The 23538-nt window shown below is 41.1% G+C and overlaps 1 protein-coding gene and 1 long non-coding RNA gene across 5 annotated transcripts in view; one reads left to right on the top strand and one right to left on the bottom strand.

Moving 5' to 3' along the window:
- The window catches only part of TTC39C (tetratricopeptide repeat domain 39C), a 101374-nt gene that overhangs the window by 45815 nt on the left and 32021 nt on the right, over positions 1–23538 (top strand). For all 4 annotated transcript variants that reach the window (XM_004273748.4, XM_033435307.2, XM_033435308.2 and 1 more), the window contains 5 exons: positions 3002–3050; positions 4428–4556; positions 6830–6944; positions 15860–16214; positions 18023–18191. In XM_004273748.4, the coding sequence (XP_004273796.1) occupies positions 3002–3050; positions 4428–4556; positions 6830–6944; positions 15860–16214; positions 18023–18191 (817 nt within the window). The remainder of the gene's footprint in view (positions 1–3001; positions 3051–4427; positions 4557–6829; positions 6945–15859; positions 16215–18022; positions 18192–23538) is intronic.
- On the bottom strand, positions 12087–18130 carry LOC125961185 (uncharacterized). Its single transcript, XR_007471526.1, has 3 exons — positions 18000–18130; positions 12862–12927; positions 12087–12314 (listed from the first exon to the last, which is right to left on the bottom strand). It is a non-coding gene; the product is annotated as an uncharacterized LOC125961185 (long non-coding RNA).

Below are 23538 nucleotides of genomic sequence, written 5' to 3'. Positions count from 1 at the left end.
CTATCCTTGTTTCTTCGTCCCTATCGCTCCCTCACTTTGTAGGTATCCGTTAAAAAACATGTTTATGGGTTAACTTACCATTATTTTTTTTTCGATATCGCATGTATGTATATGGATTTAGAGCCTCCCTTCTTTTAAATAAGTGAGGTTTTCACGATGTGGTCTATTTCACTTGCCCCCCACCTCCTTTATGTAACTTCTGGTATTTAGAAAGGTTTGTCTTTTGGTTCTAATGCTTACCTTTATACTCAACCTTTACCTGATACCTCGCTCCCCGCCTCCACCCTAGTGCTGGTCATTGGTTCCCAGTGTGAGCCTCTTCCTTCTCCGCCCTCTGCATCGGTGTTGAAGTAATGATCCTTGTACTCTTTGGAAACATTCCCAAATCTCCAAATTGAATACGTTTTATGTGGAAACACATGTGTGGGCTGCAATTGATTTAGAGGTGAGTTAATGTAGGATCACCTGGGTCATGTTGAGTTAAAAAAAATAAAATCAGGTGAAGGAAACAAGTGAACCTTGTTAGATGAAGCTCTTACAGCACCAGGTAACATGCAGCACGAGGATTCCTGCTTCCCTGTCAGTTCATTATCGAGTGGCTAATGCACCCAGGTGCCCTGGGGTCTATGGAGACAGTACCTCAAGGAGGGAAAAATGTTTCTCTTGGGCTGATTTGTCACTTAAATGAGAAGATAGTATGTGAGGTACTAAGGGCTAGGCGAGGGCACCATGAATCATTAATAGCCTGGGCTCTCAGAAACCTAAGTTTAGTCCAGAACAAGAAGCAAATGTAGCAACACTAGGCCCTCGATTCAGCATCTTTTCATTCCTCAGATGGCTAATGGCTAAGGTGTAAGCGCGGAGCGGGCAAAGACGGGGAAGCTGGGCTGATCAGCTCTTGATTGAAACGTTCCTGAAAGGCGGAGCTCTTTCATTCCTTCACTGATTCATGTTTGTTGGATGCCTGCTGTGTGTAAGGAATAATGGTGAGGGAGAAGAGGCAGAAAAGAGCATTCTAGAGGGGACCTTCATACACAACCCAGGTTATAATGTAGCGGGTAGAAGCCTGTAATGGCACGTCCACGTCTGATCAGGTGCAGAGTTGGGAGGATGGAGCCTGGGCTGCGTGCTTGAGGAGGTGCTGTTGGAGCTGGTTCACGGGTGTGAGTGCTGGTGTGGGATTCTTCACCCGTCACGACACCTTCCTAATTCTTGGAGGTTTAATATGCAGTGGGGGTAAACAAGCTCTTCTTCACTGTAGAATTTGAGTAGGTCCCAAGCAGATGGAAAAAAATTGTAGCAGAGGGTTAACATTCCAAATCATTTTAGTTCCTGATCCCCGCCCCTGCCCCCAACATAACCCCCACCATCCAAGAGGAAAACGGATGTGCATCCCACTTGACCCTGCAGTGCTACCTCTAGCAGCTTATCCCAAAAATACATTTGGACTCCTTGCAAATTACATGTACAAAGATGTTCATCTGAGCGTGCGGTATATGTGTGTACGTACGTATGCATATATCCATCTAAATGTACACTCTCTTCTTCCCATACACACCTCCACCAAATACACACATGGTCACCTTGGACTTAAACTAAATTTCCAGTAGGGGATTGACTAAATACATTGTTCTTGGCTTTTTTTAAAATAATGACCATATATTACTTACATAATAACAAAAGCAGTACAATTATTTTTAAGAAGGCAGTTACAACTTGCTTTCCCTTTTAATGCCATCTACAGAGACTTGGATTTTTGTACTGGTTGTGAATTTGAAGCAGAATGTTTGTATTTTTATATTCTTTGAATTAGTATTACTTTGACTTGGCTTCATATTTTTGGTTTACATATAAAATTGGATAATGATTGTGTATTACAACAGGGTGATGACTGACTCCAGGGAGGTATTCTTAAAGTTCTTTGGATGGGATAAATGAGTTTGCCAGGTCTGGCTTAGTGGTAAAACCCTTTGATCTACTCTGAAAATAATACTTAGTTTATGTGTGGAAAGTTTTGAACATGTTTTGCATTTAAAAAATGAATATTAATATCATGATGTCACTTGTATGTGGAATCTAAAAAACGATACAAATGAACTTATTTGCAAAAGAGAAATAGACTCACAGACATAGAAAACAAATTTATGGCTACCAAATGGGGAAGGGGGGGATAAATCAGGAATTTGGGATTAACAGATACATACTACTACATATAAAATAGATAATAACAAGGACTTGTATAGCACAGGGAACTATATTCAAAAAAAATTGTAGCAGAGGGTTAACATTCCAAATCATTTGAGTTCCTGATCTCCGCCCCTGCCCCCAACATAACCCCCACCATCCAAGAGGAAAACGGATGTGCATCCCACTTGACCCTGCAGTGTTACCTCTAGCACTACCTCTAGCATCTACAAGATATATTCAATATCTTGTAATAACCTATACTGGAAAACAATCTGAAAAAGAATATACATAGAAGTGAATCACTTTGCTGTACACCTGAAACATTGTAAATCAACTATACTTCAATTTTTAAAATTTATAAAAATTAAACAAAAAATGAATATTGGACTTCCTGGTGGTCCAGTGGTTAAGACTCTGCACTTCCACTGCCCGGGCTGTGGGTTCAATCCCTGGTCGGGGAACTAAGATCCCACATGTGGCGTGCACAAAAAAATAAATAAAAATTAAAAGAATATTAATCATCTTCCTTTAGCCACGTGTTTTCAGATGTTGGATTGGTTTACTAAAGCAATGTCAATTATAATGTGACTTTCTTGTTCTCCTTGCTTTGAAGAATCAGGTGTCGGGGGAGGTTCTATCCTGGTGGACAGACCTGTGAACTTCTTGCCTGTTTTACTTTTTTCTTAGGGTAATTTAATTGGCTTGAAGACCTTAACAACTTCTGTCCAATTATTGGGAATATATAGTGATCCCGATATGTCAAATGCTTTTAAAATAAAATTTCACAATAAAAATTATTTTGTTTTCTTAACAGAAATCGTAGCCCATTAATGAGTTTTGGAGCCAGCTTTGTCAGTTTTTTGGTAAGTTTATGTGGGAAGAGGTTTTGGTGGGAGGGAAACAAATACATAATGTATGTCTTTTAGTGGTTACCTGCTGTAGAGATACACTATTGTAGAAGATCTTTTACAGTTTAAAACTGGAATAAAATTTTTGCCTATTAACCAACACTTATGAGATACCCTTCCCTAATTTTAAAGATTAAATGCTTATATCTTCTAGAGCATTATATTTTTTCCAACCAAAATCCTTTTTAAAATAAAAATATAATTGAAAGACCTTTCCAAAAATTAAAAATGCATTAGAGTTGAAAAGAAAAAAAAAGTCAGACTTTGGATAATAAAGGTTTGCTTTAAAATTATTGAATAAATGTGGATCAGAAGACAGGTTAAATTAGCAGATTTAAAGTTTATCGGTTACTTTTGCATTTTTGAATATTAATATTTAGGAATTGAGAGAATAGGTTGCAGTTAGGTTTTAAAATAAATTGGGCAATGTAGAAAATTGGATGCCTTTAATTAGGTCCTTCCAAGAACCTGGTGTCCTGTCTCTGCCCTTGTAGCCTGTTCATCTCAGAAACCTCAGTTCTTCTGGGAGAAAGTAGCAGGTTTTCAGCAGAGAAGGGATGATTTTTTTTTTTTAAACATCTTTATTGGAGTATAATTGCTTTATAATGGTGTGTTAGTTTCTGCTGTATAACGAAGTGAATCAGCTATACGTATACATATATCCCCATATCCCCTCCCTCTTGTGCTCCCTCCCACCCTCCCTATCCCACCCCTCTTGGTGGTCACAAAGCAAGGGATCATTTCTACCAGTCAAATGTGACCTGAAAAAATCTACCAGGATCAGGTGCTTGGAAACAAGCTGTCAGTGGAATTTTTCACTGGGGACAATAAAAAATGAGTTCCTTAAAAGTGAGCCCATTGGAATTGCTGTCCCTGAAAAGATTGATAATTGATCATTTTCAAAGTAGTACCTACTAGCTGATGTTTCATTAGCGTTTTGTGCTGTCCTTGATGAACCCAGGGATCCATGCGTGGGTAGAAAGTGCTTTCACTGAGGCTCTGTTCTAAAAACTGAATTAAGTGGACCAGTCAGAAAGCGTATAATTTTTTTTGTTACTGTGTTTAATAACAAAAAAAATGTAGAACAGTAATTGCAAGGACATTTGTTACCATACATTTTTTCATGCTGGTGTAATAGAGGTATGTTCTTATTTCATATTGAGATTATAGTTTGGTTTTTTTTAATGAATAGGGTATGCTGTAACATTCTGACTCTTTTACTGTCAATAAATCATTTAGATGGTTTTTCCCCCCTAGTTTGGAGTTGTGTTGTAATAAATTGGCCTAAATTTTCAGACACTTACTGATTCATTCTTATTTCTTTCTTGGAAGAATGCCATGATGACATTTGAGGAAGAAAAAATGCAGTTGGCATGTGATGACTTAAAAACCACAGAAAAGCTGTGTGAAAGTGAAGAGGTTGGAGTCATTGAAACAATCAAGAATAAAATTAAGAAGAATGTAAGTACTATGTCTTTAAGTTATGAACTATGTGCTGCTTACTTAGAACATTGTTTATTTACTCGGTTTTTGGTGTTTAGAACATGGCTAAAGCACTAAATGTTTCTTACAGCTTTTGATTATGTAAAGCGTGTTTCTTAAAGCAATAGAACCCCCTTTCATCATTAGAGCTTTTCAGTGCATATTCTTTTGGTATCTTAAAATTATCTTCTTCCACAGTGGACCGTGCTGCAAGGGCTTTTGCAGGTTTTCATGTATGTATTTCAGATATGTTGCATTGGCATAATTCAGGAATTTAGCTGTTACCTCCTTTTAAAGCCCAGGGCTCCCTGGCCTTTGCTTATAAATAAAGTCACAATGATATCATAATCCACTTTTCCTGATTTTTCTTTCACCTTTCAGTGCAAAAGTTCTAGACTTTGAGAGGCATCCTCCTACCTCTGATGTTTCTGGAGCACCCAGGGGAGTCACATGTGTCACTTGTTTAGTTGACAAACCAGTCTGTCGGTTACAGTCAGGAAAAGTCACCTGTCATTTCTGCTCCTTTATGTCACTCCAGGTGGTTTCACCTCTGCTCTTGCTTATGGTGTCAGCCATGTGGAAGCCACTGATGGGCCCAGAGTACTGTCTCCTGACACTCCAGAAGAGCCTCAGTTCTCCTTGATTTCTCGTTTCTCCAAACTGTACATCAGTCAGTGACCAAGTCCCGTTGACTCTTTGTTAAATACGTCCTGAATTCATCTACTTTCCCTGCCAATGCACTGGGCCAGCCACTGTCTCCACTTGCCTAAGACAAACCCTCACTGGCGTTTCTGCCTCCAGTCTCACTGTTCTGTAATTCTTCTCCAAAATACAGTCACTAAGATGCGAATTATACATCGCTGATTTCATTTTCAGTGTCCCCGCCCCCTACCACTGCCATTGCACTAAAATCCAAACTCCTTAATGTAGCTGACTTGTCACTGACTTCTCCTCTACCTGGAACATTCGTCTGCCTCTTGACCTGGTTCATATCCATTCTTTAGTTCCTCCTAGATGTCATTTTCTCCAGAGACTCTTGTCTGAGCCCCCAAGCCTATTAGTGTGTCTCCTACAGGTTCCCATAGTTCCTTGTACTTCATCCTTCAGAGAATTTACTGCATTACATGGATGTCAGTGTTCCCTCATTAGACTGTAAGCTAATTTACATGTCTGTGCTCAGTATCTAGTACCAGGCCCAGCACATATGTTAGTAATCAACATTTGTAATGGGTCCTTGCAATTTAAAAAGCATTTTCACATACAGTATCTCATTAGCCCTTCCAACAGCCTTGCAGAGTAGATGTTCTTACAAGCAGAGAAAACAGAAGCATCAATAGATTGACATTTGCTTAAGCAAACAGGGTAATGGGTGCTGGAACTAGATGAGGAACAACAGTGACCATGGTGAATTCTGCTAATCTAGAAAAAAGAGAAGCCAGCCATTTTGTCATGTACACTATGTATACTTTTGTCATATTTGGAAAAATCCTGTCATTTCTTATATCACTGTGAAAGCATATGAAAACTAACCTATTTTGTTCAAGTTTAAGAACGCACTGTTACATTTCAGAGCGAATTTTCTTCGTTTAGCATTCTTTACGATGAAAACCAAAATCTTATTAAAAAGTAGGGTTTTTGGGTTTTACTTTTTCATATTTTATAGAGGTAGTCAACTTTAGAGATTATGACTTAAATTTCAAGTTCAATTTGTGACTCATTCAAAGATAATTTTTAATTCCAGGGTGTTTTCTCCTTAACTAACATGTAATCAGTTTGTAACCCTCACATCTCGGTTGTGTGCACCAAAGGAATGAACCCTAATACTATAGGTCCTTTCTGAAGGCAGATGGCTGCAAAGTGGCTTTTTGGGTTGTTTACCCGGGGCAATGTTTTGTACCTTCAGTGATTTTTTATTTTGGATAAGTAAGAACTTAGGTTGTTTTCAAAAAGGTAAAACTCCGAAGTTGTGTGTGGGCTTTCACGTTTCCCATGAACTCAGTGTCTGTAATTTAGAGTATGTGTCTTTGAGTTCCAAGCCTCTTCATCAATGTATTGTTAACAAAATAAAGCTGGACTTAATGGGGGAGGATAGAACTACCAGGCTCAGAGTGTAAATTTGGTCTTGGATTTCAGCAACTGCTGTTTCACACCCCCTGCGTGAAATTATTTTGCACAATAAAGTAATAGTTGTTTGGAAGGAATATTGTTCTTGGGTGTGATTTATTGGTGTGTACTTTCTTCCCACCCAACAGGTTGATGTCCGAAAATCCACCCCCTCTATGGTTGACCGGCTTCAGAGGCAGATAATCATAGCTGACTGTCAAGTTTACTTGGCTGTGCTCTCGTTTGTAAAGCAAGAATTGTCAGGTATGCTGAAGCATTGTTTTTAATGGCTTTTGCTACCCAGTGGACACAATTGGTAATACCTTTTATTAATTAATTAATTTAGTTATTAAGAATGCCTCGTATTTCAGTCTTTGAAAACATGTAGCATCTCTTTGGGGCGTGATCCTGATTTATTACTTGAGAAATTGAAACCACAAGTGCTCAATGTGTGTTTCGTAGACAAGTTTTAGTTCCAAAATCTGTTTCGTCCTCTTGTATCCAGATAGTCTGTCATACTTAGAGATATTACCAGTGCCTTAGATTGATAGATTGATGGTTTTTTTTTTTTCTTGTGGGAATCAAGTTGTGATAATAACCCTTTAAAGTGAAATATAACCCGTTTAAGTTACTCAGAAAATGGTTATTGAAGGCCTGAGTGCGTACTAAAGACTTGCTAAGGTACTTGAATGACTTACATTTTAACAACCCTTAATGAGGAATATAAACTGATTTCTTACTTAGTTTGCCCAAGACAGATGTTTTCCAGGATTTTGTAGCTTTAATATCTTGAGTGGCATAGACTGGAATTGAGGCTCTCAGAGCTCGCTGGAAGGTTCACTTTGACACTAATTCTTCCTTTTATGTGGTTTTATGTCTCTGATGCTGATGGCAGAAACCTGCCTCTTTGGTAGATAGGATTTACTTGAAAGAGTGAAAATTCAAAAAGGAAATTGACTAAAATTCACACTGAGAAAAGCATTTTCTTCCAAACCTGAGATGAAAAAGGGTATGTTGCTGCTAAGTTGTAACATACACTTTGCTTTCTGGATTACCGGCAGCCAATTTTCCTGTCCCTTTTTTTTCTTTCTTGTCTCTCTCTGTCTCCATTTCATACTTGAGGTTTCTTTGTTTCTTCTCTTTGGCTCAAGTCAGAAGTAGAATTAACTTTTATTGTGACCTCCAAAATGTGGGCTTCCTAGTAATTATCTTCTCTTTTTTTTTTTTTTTGGTAATTATCTTCTTTTAAAATGTGTTTTATGGTTGTACTATGGTCTTTTCCTTTTGATCCAATTTTTTTTTCTCTTATATGGTTGAGGACTCAAAGCTCATGTGAATTTTCTATAACACAGTGATTTAAATCCCCCATTTGGAGTGCCACACTCACGTATATGTAAAAGAGTAGCGGGAAGAGCTGGACCTCTTTGGTCAAGACCGGAGCTCTGGTGTTTTCTGTGATCTTGGACTACTTTTTCCTGAGGCTCAAGGACTTTTCTAAGGACCTATTAAGAAAATATCTGTGGAGAGAAAAGGATAAATCAAATGTAGTAAAATGTTTGGGGAATCAGGGTAAAGGGTATCGGGGAAACTTTATATTACTCTGTCCTTCACATGTTCATTCGTGGGTCCATTCAATAAATAATGATAGAGCACATACAATGCTAAGCACTGTGTTCCATGAGCAAATCCAGGCCATGGTCCCTGCCCTCATGAAATTCAGAATCATCAGTTAGTACTATTTATTTTTAAAATTACTCTGATTGTAAAATTACTAAATATTGCTTTAGAAAATTCGGAAAATATAAAATAATGAAAAAGCAGGTCATTTCTAATCTCACTACTTGGAGAAAATCACTCTTTATTGCAAATGTTCTGTTTCTATCTTTCTCTTTCTTTAAAAAATTAAATCTGTGGTGTTTTGTATCCTACTTTTCCCTTTTAGGTTATAATTCACTTATTTTTCCTATAGCTCAGAGTTTCAAAATATAATTTTAAAAGCATTAATTTATCATGTGAATGTGCCGTAATTTATTTAACCAATTTCTCTTGGACATTCATGTCCATGTTCTTTGCTTTGCTTTTTGTTGTTTTAGTGAAGCTGAACTTAATTTTATATTTTACCCATAAACTGTATTTCCTTCACAAATTACCTTCGTGACCTTTTCCTGTTCTCCTAAAAAGTTGATATTAATCAGCTATTTAATCCTGTTTATCATAGATTTTTTTGTGTTTTGTTTACTTTAGTAATTTTTTTTTTTTTGCGGTACATGGGCCTCTCACTGTTGTGGCCTCTCCCCTCGCGGAGCACAGGCTCCGGACGCGCAGGCTCAGCGGCCATGGCTCACGGGCCCAGCTGCTCCGCGGCATGTGGCATCTTCCCGGACCAGGGCACGAACCCGCGTCCCCTGCATCGGCAGGCGGACTCCCAACCACGGCGCCACCAGGGAAGCCCTACTTTAGTAATTTTTATTGGAGTATAGTTGCTTTACATATCATAGATTTTTAACAGCACTCTTGGTTCTTCCTGATGCCGTATAATTTATTGAATGTAATATTGATAGTGAAAGGAAATTGACAGACGTGAAAACCTCAGGTTCTAATAAACACATGTAATGGTCATTTGCTTTATGAACAGCTCAGTATTTGTCTCAAACAAACAGACATAACTAAAAATGTGCTTCATTTGCCTTTCAGAAACCCTCTGGGTTATAAAACTGTGAAAAATTTACTCTTTGTTGGGATCCGTTTCTTAAACTTTGTTGATGGATAATTGTTTTGGAACAACCCCTCCTTGGAGATGTTTGTTGTAGGTGGTCCTCCCCCACCCCTTGATCAGGTGGCCCAGAAGTGGGTGTGGGTACACACTCACCTGAGCTCCAGGTAAGAGTGAGTCTGTGTGAATTTGTTAGTCCTTCTGACTTTCGAAAGAGCTCCTGTATTTTGTCTCATATGAATTTCTTTATAGTGAATTACCCCATCCTCTCTGTCTGTTTTCCTATACTATTTTTTTAAAGATTTATTTATTACTTATTTATTTTATTTATTTTTGGCTGCGTTGGGTCTTAGTTGCGGCACACGGGATCTTTTTGGTTGAGGCATGTGGGATCTTTCACTGTGACGCTTGGGCTCTTCGTTGTGATGCGTGGGCTTCTCTCTAGTTGTGGCGTGCGGGTTTTTTGTTCCTCTTCTCTTCTCTAGTTGTGGTGTGCAGGCTCCAGGGTGGGCGGGCTCAGTAGTTGTGGCGCACAGGCTCTTGTTGAGGTGCGCGAGCTCAGTAGTTGGGGCCTGAGGTCTTAGTTGCCCCGCGGCATGTGGGATCTTAGTTCCCGGACCAGGGATCGAACCCGTATCCCCTGCATTGGAAGGCACGTTCTTTACCACTGGAGCACCAGGGAAGTCCCTCCTGTACTACTTTTTAATTTACTCTATTATCCAAAGGCCTTTGTTGTTGTTGTTTGCAGTGAGCACATGTGAATTACTTTAGTAACAAAAAGTATTTATTTTTAAACCAACTTGATGGCTTTTGGCACCTTGTTTGTGTTTCCTGTATTTCCTTTGGGCTTGAAGATCGGCCCCATGTCTTACTATTCTTGGCAATAACATACGCTCAGTAAGTTTTCCTCAGATGAGATTGGGTTTTCCTTGTTTCACAGGTGAGGCCGTTGAGGCTGGATGATTTGTTTGAGGTTGAACAGGTTTACACAGTGATGACAGAACCAGGATCTGAGCTGTGGGCTTCTTATTTCATATCTGAATTCCTAGCACTCACAGTTTTCCCTTCACCTTCATTTGGTCACATGAACCACCAGTCTCCCAATGGCCCAGAAACCCGAGGCTCTCGGGGCCTTGTCCCTCAGCCCCCGTGCGCACGTGCGCCTTCCGTCCTATGGAATGAGCCCCCGGGAGAGTAGAACAGCCTCCTGTTGGCCCGGATGCTTCTCCAGACCACATTCTCTACGATGCCCCTGGAGCGCTCTTTCTAAACCTTGTTACACCTGTGCTTCAGACACTTAGCTGTTACTGCAACATCGCCTACAAGGAATAGTGCAGATTCCTTCCTCGGGTGGCATGGAAGAACCTGCCCCCTACCTCGCCGCCACCTCCTCTAGCTTGGCAGGGCTGACTGCGGGTCTCTGAGGCCCTGCCGCCTCGGGCCTTGGTGTGCGCTGCCCTCTCGGTTTGGAACCCCTTTTGTCTTTCTCTTGTGCCTCCCCAGGTGCAGCCTGGGTCTACTCCCTTCATGTTCTCCTTCCTCACTGACTTCATCATACAGCCTCTGTTACTCTGCTTGGACCCTGTCCATAGCCAGTTAGAGCAGTTGTCACACAACTGTATACATCTGTATTTACATGTCTGCCCACAGTAACAGATGGGAAACTTCTTGAGGGCAGGGACTGTGTCTACCTGCTATCTTTTTTTTTTCTCCACATTTATTGAGCATTTACTATGTGTCAAATTCTGGAAGGTGATAGATGCTAATGGTCTAGAGATGAATGAGATGTAGCTCTTGCCCTGAGGCTATTGAGAGTTAGTGGGGGAGGGAGAAAGAGGACTAAATAAATTCTCATTCAGAGTGATACTTCCACCACTAGACATTAGACATGTAAGTTAGTCGGAGAGGTTGCACAAGGAATGAGCAATTCCTCAACTCTGCTGGGAAGGTCAAGGATCCCTAATCCTGAACCTGAGCAGGGTTATAGAGAATGGAAGTCCGTTGTCTTATCTGTGTGCCTGTCACCTGATATGCTGCCTTTGCCTAACACATGGTGGGTATATAAATGTGAATTAAAGAGAGGGATGGAGGAAGGGTGATGTCGTTCAGGAATGAGACGCATGATACTGAGCCCTAGGAAGCCCCAAGAATAGTTGGGATTGGAGAAGTGAGTCTATCAGAAGCCTGTTGACTGGGGGTAAAAGTAATAATGAGGAGGTGGGCTGACTAGTGAAAACGAAATCATCTTTTTTTTTCCTTCCGAAGTCTGTTATGTGGGTCACAAGGAAGCCAAGGCTGAACTTCCCTTCCATTACAGGACTAACCAGCCTCATCCAGGACAAGCAAACAGACAGAATGCTATGGTAGGGCCTCTCACCAGACACAATCCCTGCTAAAAAAAAAAAAAAAAAAATTTACAAAATTGATTCCAGGATCCATTTAGTGTAACTTGATATTTTCATTTTCCAGACAACTCTTGCCCTTTCTAGGGGAGGACTCCCACCCCCGTTATGGGGACAGCGTTTCCCATCTCTCCTGCATGTCTGGTTGGTTGAGGCTGCCCCTGACGGGAGGGCGGACAGTCTGGTTTTCTGCTCTCTGTGCAGCCCTCCGGGGACGCAGTCACGATGGTTGAATGTTTTATGTCTGACGTTTCAGAGGAGCCTATGAGAGCCCGAGCAGATTGAGGGGCCCAGGGTTCAACTGTTTTCTCTGCTTGTTGGGCAGAGGCTGCTCCTGGCCGCGTTGCTGGGCATCAGCTGACTAAGCGTCCCTCCCGCTGGGGCCGCGGTGCTGTGGGCCCGGAGCGCAGCTTCTCCACCCGGTCCTCACACAGCCTCTGCTCCTCCCGTCGGAGTCTGGCTGAGCTCAGATGTTTAGGTCACTGCATTTGGGACATGGAGTCGGGCGAGTCCTGGGACCTGTTTCAGTGCAGAATTGAACTTAAAAAGTGGTAAAAAAAATCTGTTTCTCTCTAGGTCCTAACTTTGTACACATCTCAGTTTCTAATCTTCGATGAGTCAAAACTTTGAGTTCTATTTACCCGGCTCAAGTTCAGGGCTTTAAAGCTTGTTACTGGAGACTTGAACATGTGCTTTTAAAGTAAATGTTAACATCTAAGCTCTTATCTTAGGCAAGAAATTAAAGATGTTGAATTAATTTCATTTTTATTCTGTAAAAATGGGTTTTTACCATGTTGGTTTTCTTTTCCTTTTGTTAATTGAGTTGCTTCCATTGCTGCCACTCTTTTCTGTAACTCTTCACCTGAGATCTGGATTACTACAGCTTGTTTCCCTAACACTAGTCCCTTTAACTCTAGTTTTAGGGAGCCCCTGCTTCTCCTGAGCAGGCGTCCTTCCCTTAGCTGGGTACCACTGGGCGCATCATGCCTGCACCCATCCTTGGCCCAGCTTGTCCCCTGATTCACTCTGCCTCTGAACAGCTTTCCATCTGTCCCTTCATACTTACATTCCTGTTGCTCTCCCCTGGAATGCTGCATTTCCCTAAGTGCGTCCTCAATAAAGTGACAGTAGCCTGGAAAATACAGGATAAAATGGGGTTAATTTTTTCCCTGTAACTTTCCAGTTAGGCTTGGGGACAGGAGGGAGTAAAGTTTTCTACTGAAATCCTGCAATACTTCTTTTGCACTTTTAAATGTATGTATGTGCTTATTACATAGGAAACAATTGACTGTCAAAAAGGAAATAAAGAAAGGGCAATTCACTCATCATCTCAACATTGTTTTCGTTTTTCTATGTATGACCCAGTGGACCATATAAATAAACATATGCATATATAGTCTTATGTTACACACATTTTTTTCACTTTTATTTTCTAATTTTATTGGGCATTTGGAGGGCTGAGATGTATGTCTTATAGTTCATTTGTGTCCCTCAGGCGCCAAGCACAGTCCTAGGCACGTGATAGGAACTTAGTAGCTCGTTGACATTTTTAGGGTTTTGCAATTTTACTTTTCCTCTTTTTATTTCATTTTTTATCTGTAGCCAGCTATTATTTCTTTTCAGTTAGATTCAATTGCTTTTGTGTTCTCAGGACTATATATTTTAGTTTCCTTTTTCTTGGTCTTTTTCTGTTTTTCTATTCAATCTTTGGCTTTTTGGATCATAAGTGAGAGTCACCTTTCTTGTCTGTGGGTGTACTGGATTCACCTAAACACTTTGCTAGCATACAAAGAAGTGTCAAGGTTAGGTTTTCTCAAACCTCTCTTTTTCCCACAATACTTCCATTTAGGAGGGAAAAAGTCACTGAGCCTCTTAAAGGCAGGATCTATGTCTTATTTCTCTTTGATTCTCCTAGAACAGTGCCTAAAAGTAAGATTAGCACAGTAAATATTTTTGTTAAATTGAACTGAATAAAAATAAATTGTTTCAGATACGTATTACTTTTATAACAATAAATTATACACATAGTACCGCCACCCGCCCCCCAGCAAAGCTTTTGTAGACTGGTTCCTTTTACTTCTTCATCCTGTCATGTAGCAATCTTTGCAGTGCACTTAGACTACAGGACATTCATCATCCAGAACTTGTGGGATGGTTGTGTTTTGAATTGTGATCCCATAGGAGATACGGTCATCGTTTGCCAGAAAATTGATACTTTAATTAAGATAGTAGCTTGAGTTAATGGATCAGGGGTCCCCAAGACCAGTGATTAGGAGGACTCAGAAGATAGTCATACTCATGGCTATGATTTGTGGCAGTGAAAGGACACAAAGCAAAATTAGAAAAGGGAAGAGGCACAGGGACGAAGACCAGGAAAAGTCAGGCCCATGCTTCCCAGGGTCCTCTCCCAGAAGAGCCGCATAGGATGCGCACGATCCTCCTGGCAGTGAATTATAACGACACCTGTGAAATGTAACCAACTGGGGAAGCCGGTTAGTGACTCAGCATCTGTAGTTTTTACTGGGGACTGACCACGTAGGCACCCCGCTGCCTGGTGCATACCCAGACTTCCAGAAGGAAAGCAGGTGTCCACATAAAACATTGTTCATGCAAACTGTAGGCACAGTGAGCCCATCTTACCGGTTCTGGGAATGATGGGACCCCTCCCAAATCCAAGTTCCCAGATACCAGCCAAGGGCCAACCTTGTAAACAGGCCTTTCAAAGGAGAGCAATAGGCCTGCTATGTTAATTCTTTTCTGCACATGCCGTATAATCTTAGATCACTTTCAATTCAGGGATTGGACTTTTATAAATCAGATTTTATGTTATATATTTTATGTCATTCAAAAATAAATTAAAACACTTCTTTCCCTGCTGTTCTAAAGGGCCTGGAAGCCTGGTACACGGTTCCTGTTGTCTTCTGTTGTGCTTTGAGGTCAGAGTATCAGTACCATTATTGGTAACGGTGCCAAGTTCTCCTCTATAGTTACTAGAGAACCATTTTACAGAAAACTCCCTGTGGAGGACCTTTTCCCCAGATATGTGGTGGTGATGCACTCAGACAAGCACAGGTCTATCGACGCCCCCACTTCCCTTCCTCATCAGAAGGGAAAGATGTTCGCAGGAGAGGGTGAGGCAGGACTCAGACCTGAGAGGGGCCGGTGGGGCGTGGAGCAGGGTAAATCCCAGGTTTATGTCTCCCTTTGCCTTTGTGGCACACATTCTCAAGGTGGCTATGTTAAGAAAATTGGCCTAACAGAAATAAAGGGAAGTGGCTTTAAAAACAACAAATTTTCACCCTGCGGTGTGAATAGCTTCTGCTTTGCCACCCTCCTTCCCTGGAGCTCTCTAGGCTGGGCAGTGGGGGAGCTCCATTGTCATACACACCAGATAAAGCCCCCCAGCCTCGCTAGGTGCGGTTAAGCCACGAATAGGCATTGAATAGAGGTGCATTGGGGATTCTTGCATTTTTGTATTTAATGCTAATGACATTTTTGTTAATAATCTGGCCGTTTGTTCACCCGATAACTATTAATCGTTTTGTTTTGCTTGTTTTATTTTTTGGCAAGTCGCCATGCTTGGTGCTTGGGTATAAATTTAGCAGCAAATTTAGATTTAGAAGTTGCTCTTGAGGAGGGATGAAGCACAAGGTACGCAAATTTAAGAGTTTTATCCGGAAAGCGCCATAGTTCAGGTAGTTCAGGGATGTGGTAGAGGGTTTCACAGAATACGTGGGAAAAAAGTCCGATTCAGATGATGCTTGCATTCATTCATGTAGCAGATATTAGATGCTGTGCCCTCACCTCAGCGTGAGGGGCTCGATACAACGAACAGAATAATACATGGTTCTTGCCAAGGGGTCATCCAGACTAGTAAAGGGAAACAGACAACAAATAAGGAATTTAAGCCATATGAAGAACAGAAGGTTTCATGATGGGTAATAATTTTTATTGTTTTTTAAAATTTTGTTTTTTCAGGTCATTCTTCAATATCTTTATTATTAATGTAGGAAAATTATTTTGAATACTTGTTTTTTCATGCTTTTCTCCCCTTCTCTTTATAGCATATATAAAAGGTGGGTGGATCCTTAGGAAAGCCTGGAAGATTTACAATAAATGCTATTTGGACATCAATGCCCTCCAGGAGCTGTATCAGAAGAAGCTAACGGAAGAGCCCTTGACTTCTGACGCTGCAAATGATAATCACATTGTGGCTGAAGGGGTGTCTGAGGAGTCTCTAAACAGACTGAAAGGTGCTGTGAGCTTTGGATATGGCCTTTTTCACCTTTGCATATCCATGGTGCCCCCAAACCTGCTCAAAATCATCAACCTGCTGGGTTTTCCTGGAGACCGCCTACAGGGGCTTTCTTCACTGATGTATGCAAGCGAAAGTAAGGACATGAAGGCCCCTTTAGCTACGTGAGTAGCTATATTGCAATGCTTTGGTAGATAATATAGTGTTGAAAGTAAGTGAACGACAATCAAAACCTTTATAGGAAACTTCAGGTAAAATGCTTGGTTGGTTGACATGCTGCCATGCCTTTCTGTCTTTTAGTGCAATGCCAAGGACCATGTTTTTGGTGGTGTTTATAAGTTGACTTTAGAGACCAGAGCACTGTTCTTAAGTCTCATGAGTCCTGTATTTTATTTTATTTTTATTTATTCACTTATTTATTTTTGTGGAAAGTCCGTCTTGACCATTTTCTTTCTTTTCTTTTTAAATTTTTTTGTTGTTGTTGAGTCCTGTATTTTAAACATGCAGAATGATCATGATTTATAAAGTTTTTGTGACCCTGACTAGTCACTGAGATTGATAATCCTGATTTTTGGACTTAAGGGGATATACATTTCATAAGACTCTTCTGTGATTCTGAAATTTCTGTTCTTATATCCTCATGTTGGGTAATTTTCCTTGATGATTCTGGTTGGTCCATTGGTCTCTTACATGTGGCTTGGAGAGTTTGTGGTGTTCAACTAAATTGAGTTATTGTTGTTCAGACTAAACTTAAATGATAATTATTTAAACCAAAAAGTGTGAAGAAGCCATTATAACCATCCAGAGCAAGGATTCACCCATTTCCTCATCAGTTAAAAATGATGTGATTTTTTTTCAATCTGGTAAATATCTACTACCATTTGCAGTTAGAATAATTTTATCAAATACTGGATGTCCTTTGACATTACACCACTTATCAGAATTTTTCCAAAGATTTTGGTATCACAGAGAACCTTAGTGTGCTGTATTTCTGTTCATGTCAGTATTGAGGAATTTGGATGTTAACTCTTAATCAGCTGGTAGCTATTAAAAAGGTCATTAATTTTTTATTGCAAAAATATTCATGCCTCCACAAACTCATTATATGACACAATGGTCCTTTATTAATTTGACTTAACAGATTTGTAACTTGTGATAATTTGTCTTTTTTAATAATATTTTCTGAGAAAGGAATGAATTCAATTAATAATAATGTAAATTAGTCTGATCTCCAGAAGAGGACCAAATTTATGCACATGCTGGAAGCATACATTTACATAAAAATATTGTGTTGGTTAAAGCCAATCCCGGGGAATCTATTTTGTTACTTAGTTTAATGTGGCTTTTTTTTTTTGAAAGGGACACGTTTGAAGTGGGAGAATTTTAAGTAACTTACTTATTTGTTTGGTTTTCAAATTGAACAGCCTCAGTGGCTAGAGAAAGGGCCCTTCATCTGGTCCTTTCACTTATTTTAACCCAATTTTGTACCATTTTGCCTGTGGTTCCTATATTTAAATTCAGTCTGAGGCTTACACTCTAACTTTTGTGAACACTAGTGAAAACATTTTCCTTTTGTAAAAAGAGTAATTTTAAGGGGATAGTAAATTCATGGTAACCAATTACTGTTTCTAATTTACATGTTGACGAGTAAGGTGTAGAATGCAGAGATTTACATAAATGATACCGTCAGCAATCCATCTAGAAGCCTCAGAAGAGCTACTTGCTTCTGTGACCTTATTCTCTTATCCGATGGGAGTATGCTGATTTATATGTTGTGCTCTAAAGTTGTGGCTTTCCAAATACTGATAAAACTAAGATGGGGGGCGATACTGATTTTACTTCTTCAGAGACTGCCTAGTGAGCTTTTTGGAAGGGGTGTGTATTGGAAGAGCACACACTGATTTTTTTTAAAGAGTGGAAACACTGTAAGAAAAGTCATTGTCACTCACGGTTTCTCTCCCTCTTCCTTTAGATTAGCGCTGCTCTGGTATCATACTGTGGTCCGCCCGTTTTTTGCCCTGGATGGCAGTGATAACAAAGCAGGCCTGGATGAAGCGAAGGAAATTCTTCTCAAAAAAGAAGCTGCTTATCCAAATTCTTCCCTCTTTATGTTTTTCAAGGGACGCATACAACGATTAGAGGTACTGTGCATTCCCCATCTTTTTAAAAATAAAGCCTTCTGTTGATCGAATCTATAATTCTTACTTGTGGGGGGGTAGTATCACAAGGAGCCCGAATGTCATAGGGCCGAGTAACATCTTGTTTCTGTGCCTTGCGTTGCATCCTTGCTGTGGGAGCCTCTTCCAGGAACCCGGGGTGTTAGTCAGTTACCTTCTGTTCTGCAGCTGTGGGCGAAGCAGGGCCGGGGTCCCTTGGCGCTGATGAGACGAGATGCTGCACCCTGAGCTGAAGGCACAGGAGCCCTTGGGAGCGTCTTAGTTAAAGAACATGAGATACGTTGTTTTTCCGTCTCTGGAATTACTAATAATCTGTTTCCAAATGTTCATCCTGGCTGACAGTTGATTTATACACAAGTTATTGCCCGAAATGTCAAGGACAGCAAAGGCTTTGAAATAGTAGTAGCTGGTATTACTTTTTCATGCATGTGTCTAGGTCCTGTGCCAGAGGTTTCACATACACCATCCCATGTGATCCTCAGAGCAAGCCTGCGACAGAGATAGAAAATCATCCCCTTGCATCTTACAGGAAAGATACACAGGGATCTTAGCGGGCTTCACGTGACCTCCGAGGTCACCCAGCAAGCGAGGCCAGGCTGTCTCATTTCAGAAAAACAGTATGCCCTGGCCTTTGAGGGGGTTCTGCTTCTCTTTGCATTGCTTTTTTTGTCTGCTTGCTTGAGGGCATGAGGATCTGAAGAAAAACGAAAATTTTGTAAGAAATTAATCATGCATGTGAAAGAAGGTGACTGTTCTGAGGTCTCCCACCCACAGGCTCACCAGTAGCTAGTAGTGCAGCAATGTGAGGTTTAATAACCTCTGCCCTCAGTTAACCAGGCATTCTCAGCACACCCATCGAAAAAACCCACAAGTGCTTTGGAAGATTTTTGCCTAGGAACGCTTTCATGAGCACAGGAGGTGACGCGTTCACTAATTTTTTGTTGGCAGTGGAGAGTATATTACTTCCCCAATACTTTCTTTCCTTCATGGAGAGCCTTCTTAAATCCGAGGACGCCTTCCCTTTATTTATGGAAATTGTATTTTAAAGATTGTACTAATAATTTACAGCTGAAACACAGCACAGAAAGCTCTCCAGGATCTGACTTACTTAAACCCATGTCCAAGTCATTTTTCTTCTCATTACTTTGAGACTGCTTTTCTTGGCATTCAGGCTCACGTACCTTCAGTGACATTGCTCTTTTTTTCTCTTGCTCTCTTAAAAACGTAGATCAGTCTCCTGTGCAATCCAGTCTGCTGTTAGTGTGTTTTTCTTTCAAGCTCAGGGTTATGGTCCTGCATGTAGGGAAGCATGTTCAAGCTCTTCAGGTTTCTCTACTCCCTTGGGTTTGTGCAGGAGGAAATAACCCCGTAAAAGGAACATTTTAATTGGCTCAGCCTTCTCACTTGAGTGACCTTTTCTGAAATGAAAGTTGGGTGCAGGGTAAATGCTTTCTTAGATGTGTAATGCCTTTCCTTTAAGCAATTGACATTCTGAATAACTCTGAACTCGAAGATACTAGGTTTAGTGTTCAAAGGAGGTTTGCCTAGTGGGGGTGAGAGCCTGACGTTTACAGTTGTGTACAACACAGCAATGAGGCCAGAGCATCAGGCATGTACTAGATGTCTCTCTCCTCACTCCCTTGATCAATGAATGCTCTAAATTGGGTTTTGAAACTGTTAAATAGAAATGTAGAAGTCAGGATTTATATTTCATTATGCTTCCCATTTTCATTAATTTTTAATTTTAAAACAAAAATGCTGGGACTTCCCTAATGGTCCAGTGGCTAAGACTCCACACTCCCAATGCAGGGGGCCCAGATTCGATCCCTGGTCTAGGAACTAGATCCCACATGCATGCCACAACTAAGAAGTCCGCATGCTGCAACTAAAGATCCTGCAGGCCACAACTAAGACCTGGTGCAGCCAAATAAATAAACAAACAAATATTTTTTAAAAATGCTTAACTTTTAGCAAAATTAATAACTTATTTGTTCTCCAAAAACTCAATGTGGCATGATTTTAGTTTGTCCACAAGTCATCCCTATTAGGGATGGAGTGAATGCTAACAGTGAGCGGTCGTTCATTGTCGTTGGGATGATTCTAGAAATGAGGAAGCCACAGCACCATCAGAGGATTCTTACAAGCACGGTTTGGGGAGGTACACAGTGACCATGATCGCTCTCAGCAGACGTTCAGTCTCTTTCATGGTGGATCGTTGGAATCTGAGTGCCGGTGGTGGTTGGAATCTGAGTGCCGGTGGTGGTTGTTAGAACTCCTTTGTCACGGGGCAGTTTGCTTACCCGACTGATACTTGGTTTTAAGAAAAAAAGACTGAAAGACCTGTTACTGCTCTTGACTGGTGAGCTGTGGCCTGAGGGTCAAGTGAAGTGTGACAGTTGTTTCTGTTTGGCTCTTCCCAAAGTCTTAGAGGATAACAGAATTTTAGGGCTAACTTGAGATACTACGGTGCCTGGACAGTGGCATTTCATTCGTCTTCCCAGGTGAGCATGCAGGAAGGTATCAGCTGGTGGCATCCTTCATTTGCTGATGAAGAATTGCTCAGAGAGGCTGTGACATGGGTCTTCAGAGGCTTTTTGTAAGGCCTCTAAGCTCCCAACTCAGTTTATGAAAACACACAGGGCTTCGTTGATGAATTTGTTTACAGAAAACCTTTTTTCTTTTCAGTGAGCATTTAGGTTAGAGAGAGGGCGCCTTGAGATCTTTTTATGGACAGGCTCCAGGGAACATGGTCTGGGGCTCTAATTTTGACAGGTGCATCATATGACACGGACTTAACTTTTTAGATTCTGAGTCACTGAAGAAGTTATTTGCACAGCTGCTTTCATGTAAGCTTGCCCTCATACAGGGTGACTAGCTCAACACGGGCTGGTTAGTGTTCACTTTCCTTGTTATTTTCGAATCATGTGCAGGTGCCCACTTTCTCTTTCAGTGTCATCGACAGCTTTTTACATACTTTGCCCTTCATTGTTTGGGACAGTTTGGAATCCGTAGGGGAGGGTGGTCTTTAACACGTCCACCCCTGTCCTGCCACTTGCATAACCCTTGTGGCCGCGTCTTCATTATTCCCCGGTGTTGTGGCCTGACTTGACATAGCAGTGAAGTTCTATGCCGTCGGTGGTACACGGGGTCCTTGTGCATCTCAGGACGCCAAGCTTCTCTGCTCTTCGGGAGTCTTGGCCAGACTGCAGGAAGAGTTTTCTTTCTTTACCACCTTTGCTTCTCCCCACTGCGTGTCTGAAGTACCCCCACCTCTGGCCCTCTCCACCCTCTTGTCTTACCCTCCTTACCTGTCCTGTTGACTTTTCCCATGTGACTTAGCATGTTGCTGTGAGGAATAAATGGGTTCAAACAGTACTCAGCATGCGATAAACGCTATCCAAGTAGTGGTGTGATGGTTGTTGTTATTCTTACTGAGTGCTTAAGCCTGGGAAGTAGTGTTACCAAATTTGCTCTCTTTTTAGGAGAAAGAACTTGTTTTGGTGTTGAGAGTTGTCAGTAGAGTTAGGCTTGTGATGGGTAAGATGCATGTGTGTAGCTAGAGGGGCTATAGCTACTGTCCCGTACCCATGTTTACTTTTCTCTGAATTTCCATAATGCACAGAGATGTTAGGAAGTTGACCCAAGGGTTATATAGCAACCTCCATTTTAAAATATGAATTGATAATTATAATTTTGAATTTTATATTTATTTCCATCCCATTAAACCTACAGTAGTGGTGGTAGTGGTAGTCGATTAACGTACAAGTGATTAATGAGTATTTTTCTTGATTATTTAAAGGTATTAGGGACAAGTCTACATTTTAATAAACTTTAATTCTCTCCTCTTTTTTCTCTAAACAATACAGATTTGCACAACTCCCCTCTCCTCCCGCTTTAACAGTCTATTTAGTATATAATATACAGATACACATGCTTGGTTTTGTGTGTATACATAGTTTCATATACATACTTTGTATGGTGTGACTGGTTATAAAACTAATTTTTAATATTAGTCTACTTATCTGTCTCTAAACGCTCAAATATTTGAATGAATGACAGTTGATGGACATATTCTAATGAAGTTACTTTATGCACTTTGGGAACTCTTATTTTGAGACTGTCTTCCTAGCTTGGACCCGTACTTTCTGAATATCCTGCATGGTGACATCAAAAAACCACACATTTGCTTGTCAGGAGCAGAAGTGGGCCCAGCACAAGACCTGGCCCTCAGTGGGTGTTTGTCAAATGAACAGATGAGTCTGTTGGCAGGAAGTCCATTGATCAGTGTGAGTGACGGCGTTTCTTTAAGAGAGGAAGCTGGTTATCAAGGACTGTCTACTTTTCTTGGTGGAACCTAAACCTGTTTCTGCTACCGATGCAGAAGAAGATGGTGCAAGAATGTCTTGACATTTGGTGTAAGAGGATGGCCTGCTAAGGAGGGTACTGGATCAGATGTTGAAATTCTGATGGGCTGGCTAAAGAAGTGTGACTCTAAAGAAAGGAATTAAATAAATTTACAGGAAGTAAAAAGGACCTGGATATCGATGGGGTCTGTGCTCATTGCCGGAGTGGCAAGGTGAGAAGGCTGAGCCCCTGTGCTCCCTGAGCTCAGCCTGGTGGACCCTGTGCTATAACAGCCCCTCAGTTACAGCGGAGACAGCCCTACTTCACGAGGACCAAGTGGGAGTGTGCACAAGGCCTTGAGGCCACACTGAGGGAGTCCTAGTGAACTTTACCATGTCTGTGTGTGTGTGTGGCCTTTTCGTACCATCTTTCTCGTATTCAAAGCTGCCTTGTTGGTTCTCTCTGATAAATGCCACCTTCTCACTGCACAGTCTGCTCTGGTTTGTACTTCTCCCCCGGTCCTTGCTTCTGAGCAGGGTGTGTGATAGGTTGTGGTTTCTTTTCTCCATGAATAATGTCTGCAGGGATGGTTTTGATGGTTGACCTTTACTTTGTCACCTTGGTGTTCCATCTCCTTACTTTCTTTTTTTTTTTTTTTTGATGTGATTTTTTTAAAAATAAATTTATTTTTATTTTTGGCTGCGTTGGGTCTTCATTGCTGGGCACGGGCTTTAGTTGCGGTGAGCGGGGGCTACTCTTTGTTTTGGTGCGCGGGCTTCTCATTGCGGTGGCTTCTCTTGTTGCGGAGCACGGGCTCTAGGCGTGCGGGCGTTCAGTAGTTGTGGCTCGCAGGCTCAGTAGTTGTGGTGCACGGGCTTAGTTGCTCCGCAGCATGTGGGATCTTCCCGGACCAGGGCTCGAACCCTGTCTCCTGCATTGGCCGGCGGATTCTTAACCGCTGCGCCAC

The sequence above is a fragment of the Orcinus orca genome, chromosome 15, assembly GCF_937001465.1.
Source record: "Orcinus orca chromosome 15, mOrcOrc1.1, whole genome shotgun sequence".
NCBI classification, from domain to species: domain Eukaryota; kingdom Metazoa; phylum Chordata; class Mammalia; order Artiodactyla; family Delphinidae; genus Orcinus; species Orcinus orca.
Note: the sequence above shows the minus strand (reverse complement) of the source record. Positions and strands in the feature narration are given on the sequence as shown.